This window comes from Chiroxiphia lanceolata, chromosome 27 (genome assembly GCF_009829145.1).
Source record: "Chiroxiphia lanceolata isolate bChiLan1 chromosome 27, bChiLan1.pri, whole genome shotgun sequence".
NCBI classification, from domain to species: Eukaryota; Metazoa; Chordata; class Aves; order Passeriformes; family Pipridae; genus Chiroxiphia; species Chiroxiphia lanceolata.
The window spans coordinates 3,536,994-3,553,271 of NC_045663.1; the positions used below are offsets into that span (position 1 = coordinate 3,536,994).

At 39.6% G+C, this 16,278-nt stretch overlaps 1 protein-coding gene across 3 annotated transcripts in view; it reads right to left on the reverse strand.

Moving 5' to 3' along the window:
• The window catches only part of RANBP3 (RAN binding protein 3), a 48,511-nt gene that overhangs the window by 9,014 nt on the left and 23,219 nt on the right, over window positions 1–16,278 (reverse strand). For all 3 annotated transcript variants that reach the window (XM_032711883.1, XM_032711881.1, XM_032711882.1), the window contains 11 exons: window positions 12,042–12,078; window positions 11,876–11,959; window positions 10,310–10,381; window positions 9,092–9,157; window positions 7,905–7,997; window positions 6,723–6,826; window positions 5,593–5,709; window positions 4,898–5,001; window positions 2,437–2,515; window positions 1,436–1,538; window positions 436–560 (listed from right to left, as the gene is read on the reverse strand). In XM_032711883.1, coding sequence (XP_032567774.1) covers window positions 436–560; window positions 1,436–1,538; window positions 2,437–2,515; window positions 4,898–5,001; window positions 5,593–5,709; window positions 6,723–6,826; window positions 7,905–7,997; window positions 9,092–9,157; window positions 10,310–10,381; window positions 11,876–11,959; window positions 12,042–12,078 — 984 coding nt within the window. The remainder of the gene's footprint in view (window positions 1–435; window positions 561–1,435; window positions 1,539–2,436; window positions 2,516–4,897; window positions 5,002–5,592; window positions 5,710–6,722; window positions 6,827–7,904; window positions 7,998–9,091; window positions 9,158–10,309; window positions 10,382–11,875; window positions 11,960–12,041; window positions 12,079–16,278) is intronic.

A 16,278-nucleotide genomic window follows, 5' to 3' on the forward strand; every position in this document is an offset into this window, starting at 1 on the left:
GTATGGTTTCTGCTTTGCAAGAAACCAGACTGCTGCCATAAATAGTTGGTTCCAAGTTTTAAAAAAATTTTCAGTAGTGCAACAATTAAAAAGAACTTTAAAATATTTAGTTCACTTAAATTTTCTTCAAATAGTTGTGTTGTACAAGACAGAAGCTTCTGTGTGATTGATTCAGGAAAATCACCAGGAAAAGCCACCTGGATGGCTTATACACTAAAATTTATTCAGAAAGAGGAAATTAAGAAACAACAGATTACAAGATAACAAGTAAGGATCTGATAATAAGCATCTGAAGTTTGCATTTTAACACAAGGAAGTACATTAAAGACACAGAGGAAGGCTGAGCTGTAGGGAATCAGATGGTGTGGATTCACTGGACATGCATATGGATCCCCACAGACCCAAAGCTGCTCCACACTCTGTTCCTTTCCTTACCTGTAAGACGTTACTTTCAGCTTCCTCCCCAGTAATCACTTCTACCTTCGCTAACAAACACTTCCTTGCTGTTGCTTTAGTATAGGCTGCTGCAGACTCTGCCAGTGATTCTGAAATATTATTAGCTGAACAACATTTGGAGAGTCTGAGAATGATTAGCATGTAATTTTATAAGATTTGTAAAGGTCTCACACAAGTATATCAGAACTTTGAGAAGTTTTGAAAAGTACAGAAGACAGACCTTACTAGAACATGTGAAAAAGGATTGAAATTTTAAGCAGAAATCAAAGCTTGCCTTTTAATACTTGTTTTACAAGCACAGGACACAAGGGACTGAAGAGCTAAGTAACCAAAATTTCTGCTCCTACACACAGTATTTCAAAACCTTTGCATGGACAACTGCATATCTGTATGTGCTCCAGCAGTGCTGACACTGCTGCCAGCCTTGTGCCTACACAGGGACAGCACAACTCATTTTCCACTTTTATTTGGGCTTGCAGGCAGTTTGCTGAAGAAAACCCACAGTACCCAGAATTTCCATAAAATCTTGCCAATTTGAAGCCACGTAAGTCTAGAATCCAGCAAAGAGTTTTGAGTTCAAGCAATGTATGGTGCACCCACTCAGTGCAATACACATTTGACTCAGATGTTCAGTTACTGGAAATACAACAGAATTGTTAAAAAAAAAAAAAAAAAAAAAGGTTTGCCACATTTCTTCTACACTCTGGTCCCAGTACCAGTTCTGTTAATTCCCTCTACTTTCACTCTGCTAAAGATACTCCAAATACCTCTGAATGACCATGAAAAAGACAGTACATGCTTAATATAAGAGAATCTATAGCATCCAGCACCTCCCACACCCAGCCTGTAGCTTTGGTTACAGGAGACAGTAAAGGCAACATAAAAATGTTACATTTTTGAAAAGTAACAAGATATTGAAAAATACAATAACTTAAACACGGATTAACTACCATTCCTAAAGTTACAGTTTGTTTTTCACCTTTCTCTGGCGTGGCCTCCTGAGAAGACGATTCAGACCCAGACTCTGTAGCAGCATTCTCCTTATTACTCTCTGTACTACCTTCATTTGATTTTGGTGGACTCTATCACAAAAAGGAGGCAAACAAAAGAGAGAAAACACACACTTATTTTGCTGAACAGGACTAGTGATCAATTACTGAGGGAAGCCCCACTGTTTATAAACCATATGCAAAAGGAGAATCTCACAAACAAAAGCTTTCACAGTAAAAGCCATCCTGCTACCCCAGCCATGGAATTGAAAGGAGTGTGACCTGAAAACCAGTTCAAACTATTTTCCCTTGAACTGAAACCGAATTTCAACACTTATTTTGAAGCTATGTTTAACAAAGCAAGCCAATTTCAGCTACAGTTCAGCTCGTGGCATAGTTGACTGAACTCCCTGCTACACAGTTAGACAGGTATGAGTGCTCAGCATTAAATGCTTCCATTTTGTTCCAGTACAGCAATAAAAACAACAAAAGGAAATAGTGAGGCACTAGAAATTATTCCTTAGGCTGGTACCTAATAAACAGAACTTTCTGAATCATACCTCAGTCCTGAGGCAGCTGCCTTACTGCTTAACTTTAAATCCCATCCTGAGGGGAGTCCAGGAACTGACCTGCTCTCAATTTTGTGGACAAACATAAAACACCCTCCCATACCTATTCTGGGACAGCCATTTAAAGCAACAAGCTGGGCCATAAAGTGCTTGGGCACAAGAGCCACGTGCATGGCAGAGAGGGCATTGAATCCCCTTCCACAGAAAGCTTGGCAGGGAAGTCCTTGGAGAGCACTGCAGGGCAGACAATGGCTCATAATGAACTCCCCAGGTTGCACTCAGAGTTACCCACAAGGGAAACCACTGAAAAAAACCCCATCCTCAAAGGACAAGTACAATTAAAGGCTCTCAGAATTCCTAGGTGAGAATCCCTAACAAACTACTTGCAAAATAACAACCCATCATACACGGTGGATACTCACTAGGACTCGCTCACTCATGTTCTGTCCAAAAACAAACTTGTTGCTCGATGCATCTGCACTGTTTGTAGAGTTCTCTACACTGAAAAAAAATGCAACAAACAAAACAGGTTTTATAAGACAGAAAATTCTCTCTTCTGCTAACAAAATTCCTCATAAAGTGAGTGATTGTCACTAGCTTTAAAAAAAATTAAGCACTGGTTGATACAAACATAGGTAAAAATTAATTCAACTTAGTAACATAAGAGCACATACTGGTTTTACAGAAAAACAATTCACTCCAAGTGATGACAAAAGATTTTGTTAAGATCTTTTTCCCTTTAGATAACTAATTACATACAAAGCAATGCTGAATGTTAAGTGAGGGCTTACTGTTTAATCATAACATACTCTTTCAAAACCAGTATTCTACATGCATAAACTTGAACAACTACACTTTTTTTAGGTTAATTTTTTTCAGCAAGGGAAAGAACTGAAATAAATGTACTTCCAATACAGTAATTGAAACAAAGGTAGCAGGGATAAGTAATGCCTTTTATTAGGCTAGCTGCAATACCCCAGCTTCTCCAAGAAGTTTCACAATCAAATCTCAGCCTTTACTCCTTCCTGAGAGAAGAAGCATCCTCCTCCCATTGTTATTTTTATTAAGAGATTTTAAATCCCATTTAGGAAGGACAACAGTTTTACTCTTTTACAGACTCAAAAGACTTAATAAGTCATTGTTCATCTGCCTTCCTATCAGGAAGACACCAACAAGCTCAGGGAGTGAATAAACAGACCACTCAAATCAAGCCTACTTGCATTTCACAAAGTTTGGAAAATGGGGGCACATCTGTCACTACAAGTGAAACCAAACAAACCTTTAAATTGTACATGTAGAGTTCTTACTTCTGAATAAGGACATCCTCAGGGGAAGACAGTTTTACCTACTAAGGGAATTAAATGCCACAGTTCTGAGCTCTAAATGTTAACAGGAACTCAGTATGACCTATTGGTATCTGCCATGTGACCTGGTACATTTACAATTTTTAAAGGACTGAATGGGAGGAATCTCCTTTTACCAGCCCACTACCACAATGCTTTGCCATCCCAGTTGAAAACTTGGGCCAACTCCCCTTACAGACACTTTATTTTTTTAAGACAAGTCCAAAATTAGGTTTCTGGCAATTGACCCACAATGAATAAATCCTCCCAAAGTGAAGATTCAAATGAATTATGATGGTAGATGTCATATGAGTTGAAAAATATGAAAAAATATTCTAGTATTTGAAGCCCACATATTAGCAGTTATTGTCTGCCAAATCTGATTAAACAAATCTGTGTCTCTTGGAAAGGCACTGACCTGGCATCCAGAGGTAAAGGTGCTCCCTACCTCTTGTGTGCACCATCTGAAAAGCTCAGCACCAAAAGTTCATTGACTGCAAACTGCCTACTTCATAGTGAACAACAGGTCTTAAAAATGTAGAATGTAAGGACAAAGCAAACATGCATTGGTGCTTTTCCTACAATTTTTTCATGGTCTCAGACAACGTTTATTTCAGTTTGCTCCAGGAACAGAGATGTTGTTCTACTCCATCACTCTTGGTAGGATTTCCCCTCATGCTTTTCCAGTTATTACCTGAATTCACAGCTCTGTGTAGGAAGATATTATCTTTCTGTTTTCTACTATTTCTGTGTATTACTTGATATTCATGACCACTACTGTGTTAGCATTTTCACAGAGCTGTATTGCTACCTTAGCCTCAAGTGAAGGCTCTCAGCTCAGAGCTCATCACTGCAGACAGAATTAGCAGTTTTCTCCTTTAGCTGCCTCACTTTCCCTATGCCTACATCATATTTCTTCTGATGCTACTGCCTGATCAGAAATTCTCTCAAAGACTTCCCACAGTTAGGTGCCTGTTTATTCACACAGGCCCTCTACATTGCTCTGAAAAGCTTACTACCTGTGGTGAGTCTTGTGTTATGTCTGGAAAAAATGCTCTCACACTGTAACAAATTGTGGGAGGGGGGCTTGGACTTGGAAATTGGATTTTTGGGGGTCTCAAACCACGACACTACCATGAAAGAATAATTTTTTTTAAACTATTCTTCCCTTTATCAATATCATGTATGAAACATACTGAACAGCACAAACACAGCACAGATCTCTGCAGGATTCTACTGGCAGCTCCAATTTATTCCATCCCTGTTCCTTTCTAATCATGAGAGAAGACTTCTTCCATCTTATGCTTGTTACTTTACTGAAGAGGCTTTTGGTGAGGCTGTGGTCATGTAAATGGTATCAAAAGCATCTCCCTTGACCAGATAAGATGGAGGATTTCCCCAGATCTGAAGAGTGACATTGCATTCTTCAGAAGACTGGCTTCCCACTGACCCAGTCTAAAACCCAACAAAGAGCAGAATCACAAAGAATTTCCAATCAAGAGTAAGGAGAACTGCCCTACAGGTTCTCCTGTAGTCTCACCTGGAACTGATGTACTGTAGGAAATAGTTGGTTGCAGAAGGTGTATCTGCTGTAGGCAGCCCAGCGTTCTGCACGTCGGCGCTTTCATCGCTCTCATCTCCCAGCTGGAAAAAGCACCAGGAGACATTGGCAGTTTTAATTACTGACCACAAATTTTTCAACTCATTCTTTCTAAGGACACAAAGTTCCACCCAAAAATGCCTTCTACAACAGAACAATACAAGCCTGTGCCCCAATATTACGCTTCCTTTTATTATGCTACGAAACCTGTGCAAATCTGTCTTCAACAGGAGGAACTAACAATCCTACTCAGTTACTCCATGCACAGGTTTGAGCCCAGGCAGCCCTGGTTTTCTTTTCTCACCTTTTCTGTAAAGTCTTGGTTGCGTGGGAGCATTTTAGGATTGCATTTCAACTTAATTCTGACTCAAAAGGTAAGAGTAAACACTACATTGCACTGAGTTTTAGATGTTACTTATGACTGCAGTAGATGCATTTATTTCTGAAAGTTTCTTATGCTACTTAACAGAATTAATACTTAACAGAACTAATTAATTTATTAAATGTCTAAGACTAGTTTTATTACACAGTCAACCTACGTTCACAACTTTTAATTTTACATATATACATGGAGGTTTTAACCCTGGAGCTTCCAAGTACTTCACAAACTTAGTCAAGAGAAGAAACGTGTTTACCTTAACTCTGTCTCTTAAGTTTTGCCCAAACACAAAAGCTTGCTGTGCATTTAGTTCAGCCTTCTCACAGCTGTTATCTGAAGTACTGTTGGACTCCTTTTTCTGACATTCTCCTGCCTAAAGAAATGGAAAAATGCAGCCTGGGTAACTGAGCTTCTTTAAATAAAAACACGTTATGACAGGGTGAGTCACACACTCATTTACAATGATAAGCCAACAACACCTCAAGAGCTACAAGGCAAGTTCTGCATTTAAAATAACGTAGCTGTTGTTGTTTAGAGTGTTTTTCTTAAAAAATATTCTGGAGAGACTCCAGCATTTAACACAACTACTGTGTGAACTCAAGTAACTTCCACCTGTTCTAGAAAGCTTCAGGTAGACAAAGCTGACTACAAATGCCAAGACAGTGAAGAATATCCCACCACATTCCTTGGTAAAATTGCAATTCAGTTATGAAGTTTTATCCCATTTAATACTGAGCCTTCAGAAATCCTTAGCATCAGATTTAAGTTTCTCCCAGGTCAGTTGGTCAAAAAAGTTAAGAGGACTTTTGGATGTTAAAAGCACAAAGAGGCTCTCCCTAATGATGTATTTAGCAGTAACAAGCATGTCCTACAAAGTTTTCATACTCCATGTGTGGAATTTACTTATCATTCCTCAGTTATGGCAGCAGTCTTTCACTAAACCTTAAAAAGCCAAGTGTTTCTGCTTGGATATTCAGGATTGAGACACAAATTTCAAGTAAACTGTTCCATACTCTTGCACCAAACAATACCACTTCTGTGATCAATGTGGCATCAAAAAACCCACACTCAAAATCCCCAAACATCCTCCCCATGCTATCAGTCAGGATCCTCAGATGCCAATGGTTAGCTCAAAACCCACAGGGAAGGGAAGGATTGGATTCACTGCACAGAACTGGAAGGAAATATTTCATTACTTTTCTTTCAAGATAGTAAATAAACAAACTTTTGATGCACTTCAATGTCTTTTGCTCTAGGTGAGGCTTTTCAGCCTCTCATTACCTGCACTCTCCATTTCTTGTAGGGAATTCTTTTACTGATGTTGGGTTTTTACTCTGTTCAGAGAATATTTAAGTTTGTTACTTTGAGTCTCCTTCTCCAACTCACCTTCTCTTCAGAGTCAGAACTTTTCAGTGTTGCATCACTTGGTAATTCTGATGTGGCTGCAGAATCTGGCAGGATATTTACACCATTAGTGCCACTGCTGAGAACTGCAACAAGGAAAGAGAAAAATCACATAAATCCTCTAGATATTTAGACTGTCCTAAAAGTTTTCTAATGCAAATTGCATGTAGTTTTTCCTCTTTTAAGTCCATGAAACATTGCAATGCAAACTAGAGAGCTCCCACTGTATTTTGCAAAAGACATAAAGGACCACAACTCAGCAGTTCTTAGCAGAATCAAAATTTCAAAAACACAGAAAAACAATTCAGCAAAATAAAACTCATTTAATCAATCAAATGCTGCAAGGGTTTCAATACATACAACTTCAAGCAATCACCCTGTTCCAATCTAATACTGTTCCAAAGAAGGTTCATCTTCAGGCTGATTCACCTGCTCACATACTGAACTCACACTGAAAATCTGTACTCCAATATTAAGTTTTCTGTAGAGTCCAATCTGTGCCAGCAGATGTCAAGAAATCAAGCTAGAAATGTTTACTGCTATGCCAGATTCACGATTAACTGAAGTTACTCACTTTTTCTGTTCAACCAAAATTCCACATAACAAAAGGCATCGGGCTGGGGAAACATGGAATTTAGGAGACATGGACACTTCAAACAGTTTTTCTGCTTTACTTACAGTCTTTAATCATGCTATATCAGATTCCATAACAATATAACATTACATGAAGGATCAAACTTAAGAATTAAAATTCTATCTTGAAGTCACAACTCCAAAATGGTCCACAAGCCCAGGGGCACCTCTCAGCAATTTAGGCACTTTACTGCTGATCAATTATTGGTGATAGCTTATTACACCATGGTCAATGCTGCCTGTCATTTGAGTGCACACACTTAGAAGCCTTTTTATTCCAAAACCACATGGACTACACCAAAGTCAGAGGCCTGGCAATGTCAGACAGTTGTCTTCCACAAGACCTGAAAGTTCCACTGTGTTACCCCTTTTGTAACACAGACACACTTGACATTTAAGATGTTTCTCTTCTGAAAGGAGAAACCTAGAAAAACTAGGTGGATGTTGAGTAAAACCAAGCCACTACATTAAACAGACTGAATATTTCTGTTCTCTCCTGACTGTGTTCTAGAAAGCAAAAGCATGATTTACCCATTTGTGAGAAAGCTTTGGGCTGTGGGGCCTGTAACACTGCTGGACGGAGCACACTGCGCTGCTGTTCCTTCGGCTTCTGGCTGGGGAGACCTGCAAGGGCAAAGTTTTTTTCAAGAGCTATAAAGCTTTAAAGTTGAAAAGTTCAGCTTCATCTAATCTTCTCTGTCACTGCTTCCAACAGAACGTACAGTGGAAAAAAGAGACCATCAGAAAAGAGTCCACTCCCTTCTTTTCCATCCCTCACTCAGCCTCAAAATAGAATTAGTCCCAAATAGAGAAGACTACTTCTTAGCCTTAAAAGACACTTTAAAATATATTCTCTACTCAGGAAAGCACAGAAGGAGAGTTTACTACTGACTCAGAAATAAAAGCCAAAGTGTAGGAGAAATGAACAGTACACCAGTAATCCTATTTATGCACTGACATTTTATTCAACTACACATTCCAACTCTTCTCTTCTCATGCCATTGAAGTAATTTCCAGATACTGGTAAAAGATTAATTTTTACTTCATACAATAAAATGTATTGGTAGTGTAATAGTTGAGTTGTGTTGTTTAACAACTTTTTGGCTTTTTGAATTAACTTGGCCTCTTTGGTTTGCTATAGCAAGATACACAGCACTACAACTCTAATTCTGCTATGATTCAAAAAGCCAACTGACCTTAAGCAACCTAATAAAAAAAAAATCCCAAACATTATAACATCAGCTCTAGAAAGTCATGGCAATCCCAGAAGGTTCAGTTTTCTTCACTGAACACTCTTGATCCAACATAATACTGCAAGAGAACTCACTCAGAGCAGTGAGGACATGACAACAACAAAATATAACAACTACCCTAAGTTCAAACGTTCACAGGTCAGCTCAAAAAAGCTTGTTCCTTTCTTAAATTTATCATTCTTCCTGCAAGTGAAATAAAGTTTTCATATCCATATGTAATAATAACTTCTATTACCTAAATAGTTTTGGGGTTTTTTTCCCCCTCAAACTCCTAAGGAGCTGTAGTATTTATGTCTGTAATATCTATGGCTGGCTCTACCTCAGTAAACAGGAACCTCAGTCATAGCCAACCTGTGGTGCAGAACAGGCACCACAATACTACCTTACAATAGTAGGTTGAAGAAACCACTAAATAAAATGCCTGAACTGATTTCTTTGTGCTCTTGCAGAGAACAGTGAACTCACCTGCACTGGGTGCCTGACCATGGATAAGTATTGGTGGCTTCAGCCGGAATCCACTGCTCTTCTCCTCTGCAAGTAAAACAAAAAACTACAAGGAAAAAGCTGTAACATACCACAAACATCCTATGCAGTCATAATATTCCTCATGTTTTCCCTGTTGTAACAACCCACAAGTTCTATACACATCCAAAGTCATTAGGAGACTTCCAAAGAAAAAAATTCTCTTCTTCCAAAAGAAATCTGAATTTCCAGGGATCGTCACATCAAATACACATTACAGACAAACAAGTTGTTGCAAGAAAAAAATTCAGGTGGTTTTTTTTTCAGGAGAACAAGAAAAAGACCGTGTTCACAAGAGAAATGGAGCTCCTCCTGTGAAGGACTTAATGGAGATAGAGGTTTTAGGTGAGAGTCAAACTAAAGAAAGGACAATCAGAAGTGTGACTGAACATGACAGGTGCTAACAAGCACCCAACTGCTAGTTATCATAAGTTAAACTTCACTGCTTAACATTAGTTTCTTATAATTCCATTAGCTTTTACCAAGTGCTTTTACAGCATGAAGGTATAACAAATTCCCTTGCTTGCACTCACCACAGTTAGGGCTTTTAGATAAAACACCAAAGTCTCCAAATATTCATAAATCCACAGCTATTAAAAATTGAGTTCTTAAGAACTCCCAAAGAATAATTATACCTTTTTCTTTTTAGGGGCATAATGTCTGTGCTCAGAATAAGACAACCCAGCATCTTACAATCCCACTGTATTTGTTTGTTGTCATACCAGTTAATCCTAAAACACTGATGTGCACCACAGCAACACCACTGAACCAGAATGGGGACTGACAAAATCAGCAGTTCTGCCAACCCAGGGCTCACAGGTCATGGCTGAACATCACTATGACCATAGATCATGGGTGTTTTGCTTTCTAATACAGAAGAACAGTATCCCAAAGTTGATAAATGAAGATTTCCTGAAAGTCATATTGCAGTCTTCTATCATCACTCACAAAGCATGCAACAGTTTTCCTATTTGTTATTTAATTACCTCCAGCAAGGATGAAGTCAAACAATGAAGTGAGCAAGATAACAGCTCCAAGATCAGAACCATCACCTCTTCCAATCTCACAGATAGGGTCCTATTTCTGAAGTTTCAGAGTGCTTTGGATCATGACAAATTGACAACAGTTTGAGAAAAAAAGCAGAAAAATGAGGAAGCTCACCTGGTTCTGAGTCAGAATTGCCTGTAGAGGGTTCACAGAAGCTTGATGGCATAAAGACATTGTTCTTTGTTACTGTAGTCAAGGAAAAGGAAAAAATTAAGGGAAGTTGTGTATGTTGTTTTTAATTATAAACCTGTTCCCAGATATATCAAGGCTTCAAATGGAAAATGATTTTTCTAGTAATTTGTTCTACTTTTTTTTTATTTCTTCTAAACTAAAACAGTGTTCTAGCCAAAGTAGTCACCAAGTCATTGTCCTGTGGAAGAAGCTTAAGTATTTTGAAAAGAGAAATTAATCTCATCTCTGAACACTGTTGTACTAAAAGCTGCAGCATTGGCCCTTTATAATTAAAAGGCAATTTTTTTTCATATTTGCTTCTTTCCTTTAGTTCTATCTTCTCTCTTTTTATTATTGTCTGCCCTAAACATGACACATGTTTCATATAAGTAAAACTTCCCTACTCTGGAGAGAAACACAACCCCACAAAAAAAATTTTAGAAGTTGGGAAAGTGAAAGATTTTCTGGAAATCAAAGCCATCAAACAATGTCAACAATATTCAAAGAGGTCTTTATGGAAGTTGCAATTCCAATCCAAGTTGTCACTTCTTGACAACAACACACATCAGAAGAGAACAAGTGAATCAGGGAATAAATGTCCATATCCAGTCAAGATATGAGAACACTGTGCCCATAAAATATCAGCAACTAGATTTTAAATTCCATAGTCACTCACTTCTTTAACACTAAAAGCAAAATAACCAGGCTTTCACCTTTTAGTCACATCTCCTGAATGTGCTGCATGCAAGAGGAATATTTTTTTACTGTTCTCTCCTTTTGATGAGATGCTTTTCTCATCTCCTTTATTTCAACTAAGACAGTGGAAATAAAGTAGCAAAGTCTCCAAATCCGCCTCAAACACTGACATGTCTTAAATAAAATAATCCTCAACCAAAGCTAAAACCTTCATATTATCTGTGGAGAAGACACAAATCTGAAGAGATTTGTGAACAAATATGAACCATGACCATTCCTGTGCATGTGAACTGCACAAATTTACCTCAGTGATTTCACTGCCCTGACTGTGCACACACATGGGCTGTGATCATTCTCCCTTGTGTTTCAGGGATGCACTAAATCCTCTCCATTTTAAAAAGGATGGGAGAAAAGAGAAAAGCTCTAGAACAAGCACAAGCTAAGACTTGGAAGATTTCCTGGCAGCGGAGCAACTAAGAAATTCAAATTTGTTAAGGAGCAACCTGATCACAACAAATCAAAAAGATTTCTGGTTAGTTCTTCAATTTAACAGCACCAGATTAAAAGCTGAAAAGGCAAATATATATATATATAAACTTAGAGATAAAAAAATCTTCTTTAAAACTATTTCTCAATTTCTTTGGGCTTCACCAAATTTGCTAATGTGGACAGAAGAAAAATAGAGAGTACATGGTTGCTGTGGTCTTAAGACAAAGCACAGCAGACAGCACTAAGACTGCTAACCTGACTGGAAAAATAAAAGGTCTAAGAAGGAAACCCACCCCTTTTATATAATATCACAGCAACATTTACCTGACTGAGGAGGGAACTGAGTTAAGGACGAAGTTCTCTCACGTTTTACAGGTGGACAGTAACTTCCATCCTCTCGATCAGATTCTGTAGGAAAAAAGCAGTTAGAGAAAATGCACAATATTCCAACAAGACTTGTGGCTTTTAATCTTACAGTAAAATCTCTTACCATCTCCATCTTCTGGACTTGATCCATCTGCTGATCTCTGAAATCAGATTACAGTGATGAAACAAGTCACATACTGAACATTTTCAGTCTCTTTGGATTGATCCAAATGAGTTAATAATCAGTTAGGAGATTTTCGCTTTACTGTCAATGACATACACTCAAGGCAAAGCATTATTTCTATGATTTACATGTAGGCATATTGAGTTTCACTCAGATACTATTAAATACAATTAACTCAAAATATCTCATTTACAAATAAGATTCCTGAAGATTCATATCCAAGCACTAATATCCTTAGGGACTATGTAACAATTATTACAGTTACATTTTCTAGACAGTGAAAATCTGAAAATAACAGTTTTCAAATTTGGTTTGATTTTAAAATTATCATAGAAGTTTCAAGCTCAACATAAACATACCTATTATTTGGAAGTTCATTCCAAAGCACTTTCTCTAGTTACTCTAAGTGACATTAGTTCCTTCAAAAAAGTGACAGCACTGGAGGAATGTCTTTGAAAGCACACTCTATAAAGCAGTACAATAGTATTTTCATTGGAATTAGCAATGGATAGTCTCCTAACATCTTCCACAGTACCAGGAACAAAAAAGAAAGCACCACAGGCTGCCAACTATCAAAACATTCAAAAATGTGATGTTTGAACAAAGGTTTTACATCTTTTCTGAGGATTTCTAGTCTCTTTCCTCCTGCTTCCTCAGCCAGTTCCTCAGCTAATACAGTCTCCTTTACTCCTGCAAAATGTAATCCCATGATGAATTCCTTCCACTGTGGAAGGTGACCAGGGCAGCACTAGTACTTTTATCTCACTACAAAACATTTTAGAATCATAGGAATGTTTAGGTTAGCAAACACCTTTAAGATCACTGAGTCCAATAATCTCCTCAGCACTGCCATGCCCACCACTGAACCATGTCCCCACGTGCCACATTCACACAAAGCCCTGCAGGGATGATGACTCCACTGCTGCCATGGGCAGCCTGTTCCAGGGCTGCACAACCCTTTGGGGGAACAGGCATTTCCTAACAGCATAGAATCATAGAATCAGCTGGGTTGGAAGGGACCTCTGAGATCATCAAGTCCGACCCTTGATCCAACCCCGTTGTTGTTCCCAGCGCATGGCACTGATGCCACATCCAGTCTGTCCTTAAAAACCTCCAGGGATGGAGAATCCACCCCTTCCCTGGGCAGCCCATTCCAATGGCTGATCACCCTCTCTGGAAAGAAATTCTTCCTAATCTCCAACCTAAATCTCCCCTGGCACAGCTTCAGACTGAGCCCTCTTGTCTTGCTGATGGTTGCCTGGGAAAAGAGACCAACCCCCCCCGGCTCCCCCCTCCTGTCAGGGAGTTGCAGAGAGTGAGGAGGTCTCCCCTGAGCCTCCTCTTCTCCAGGCTGAACAGCCCCAGCTCCCTCAGCCTCTCCTCATGGGAATTGTGCTCCAGTCCCTTCCCCAGCCTCGTTGCTCTCCTCTGGACCTGCTCCAGCCCCTCAATGTCCTTCCTGAGCTGAGGGCCCAGAACTGGACACAGCACTCCAGGGGTGGCCTCACCAGCGCTGAGTCCAGGGCAAGAATCACTTGCCTGGACCTGTTGGCCACACTGTTCCTGAGCCAGGCCAGGATCCATTGGCCTTCTTGGCCACCTGGGCACACTCTGGCTCCTGTTCAGCTTCCTGTCAATCCAAACTCCCAGGTCCCTCTCTGCCTGGCTGCTCTCCAGCCCCTCTGTCCCAGCCTGTAGCCTAAACCTTCAACTCGAGGTCGTTTTTTCTGGTCCCATCACTTGTTACCTGGAAGAACAGACCAACACCCACCTGGCTACACCTTCCTTTCAGAAAGCTCTTGACATACTGGGCCTTCTCCCTAGTCCAATGCTACCCTTTTATCCCAACCCAGCCCCAGGACATGCAGACAGACACCTCCTCTTCACACAGTCTCACTTCAGAGCTTGCAGGCAGAACCCTCAGCAGCCCCAAAGGTCCTCCCACACCAAGACTCGGCCCCCTGGACACTGAGAGCAGCCAGACACACAACAGCACTGGGTAAGTCTACACAGGACTGACCTCTGAGGAGTACCTGGTGCATAAGAATACCAGAAAATATGAAACTTTCTACTTAGCACTGCATATATTTAGAACCCAGACAGTACTGTACTAAGTATTTCACTAAATGTTAATAAAAACCCTGTACTTTGCTTATGCATTGAAGAGTTTTTCTGTTTTGTTTTACATTAAGAGTATAGCTACCTCACCAGCATCCCAGTTGATACTTTTTAAACCTTTAGCATAGAGAAAGAGAAGTTACTGACACTTCTGGAACACAATCCCCTCCATTCACCCACACCTATCAGTGTTAACACTGCATTTGGATCATCCCTGGCTCTTCCTATATAATCAGTGAAGTAGTCCACAGTACTAGAAGATGGTCTTATTAGTCACTGCCATTGCCAACATACATTAGTTTTGCAAAAGATAAGGTTTAAGTGGAAAATCATGTTATACATATTTCAGCAACCAGCATCCGAACTCAGAAAAAAAAAATCTATTTTGCACAGAAAGTGTTGTCACAGATACCAGCAACTTGTTTCAACTTTTATCCAAAATCCTGAGAGCAAAAGAAAAATGTTTGGTAAAAAATTTGCATGAATGGAACTGCAGATCTCAATATGCAAAAATCCTTAAAAATAATTCAGTGGTTTCCCCTTGAACATCAAAAACTTCTTAAGCTGTTACTAATATGTGTTGTCCTCTCAGTGCTCAAATAACAGACAAAAAAAACCCCAAACCTGTACACAAGCCTCAGATCATCACATCACTGTAATTTCACTAACTGACACAAGCACAACTAATGTACCACCACCCTGTTCAGTGGGCATCAAAATCCAAAACCAACTCTGGACCCTTCTGAGGGCAAAGCACAGCAGAGTATCTGTTCCCAGTTATTTCCATGCTTCCTAGTCCAAGAGTTTTGGGAGATTAAAGCTGTGCACCTTTGGACAAACAGGCAGATCCTGTGGGAGTGTGGGTACACACATGTACTGGATAAGCTTCACTTTTGGGTGAAGCCACACAATAAAGTAAGTTACCACTGCAGCCAGAATTGCTGCTTCAGAGGAACCTGGGGAGACTAGACAAAAATCAGGGGAATATATGCATGACACACCTGACAGGCTGGAAAACCAGCCAATTACAGTTAATGACAGTGAACAGCAGTCCAGCCTCTTGGTTTTAGGCCTCTCTTCCCAGCCTACTCAGTCTGTGTTACAGCAACCCCTGCTTCACACAAGTACACTGCACAACGGAAACAAAAGGCAGGATCATCTCATCCTGCAAGGAACCACCACGGTGACTCAACTCCTCTCCATTCAGTGCTTTGAAATCAGATGCTGAAGAGACACTTAAACCAGTAACATCAAAATCCAACCTACAACTTTCTCATTGAAGAGCAGAAGCCACCTTTCACTTACTCTCTCCTCCCCCCTGCTTTTAGAAATCCAGCTACAGGAAAGTTACAATTATTTCTAAATAGAGCTTCCTACAATTCTGACACACTTCTAATTAAGGAAATTACCTTTATAAATGCTACCAATTGCTTTTTAAAAGTGCCAGTGACCATAATTAACTAGACTACAAACATTACTTCCTCACACAGTTGCTACATCAAACTAAGAGAGAAGAACTTAAAAACTTCAAGAAATTTGTCTGGTTTTGCTTATTCACAATAAATGGACAGAAACAGGGACAGGAAGGGAGAATTTGAGTAAAGTAAAAAAAAAAAAGGCCAATTGTCAGGGAAAGCTGTAAGAGTACACTTATATATGACCATCAGCTCTGCAAGAGACTGTATCTCTGGCCACACCGTGTTCAAGTCTTAGCAAAAATATCTGTCTGAGTGTACAAACAATACCAAGTAAACAAGAAATACGTAGTGTCTCTTCTTCAGTCTTAATTCAGCCATCTTCCCAAGGCCCTAGGAAGACTGCATGAAAACTTCTGCTCCAGCAAATCAGTACAAGCACACTGAAGATGTGCCAACCTTCTCTGTATGTCAAGATAAGAGATGGTTTCACTCTAAGAGATTGGGATAATTGGAAGAGTCTTGCCAGTGCATGTGAAGGCCAGTTACATGCCCCTACTGAGCACTGTACAATTCCATAAATTTAACTGAATGGAATCAAATTCAAGGATGCTGAGACAGGTGTTCTGTACTGCCATGAATTC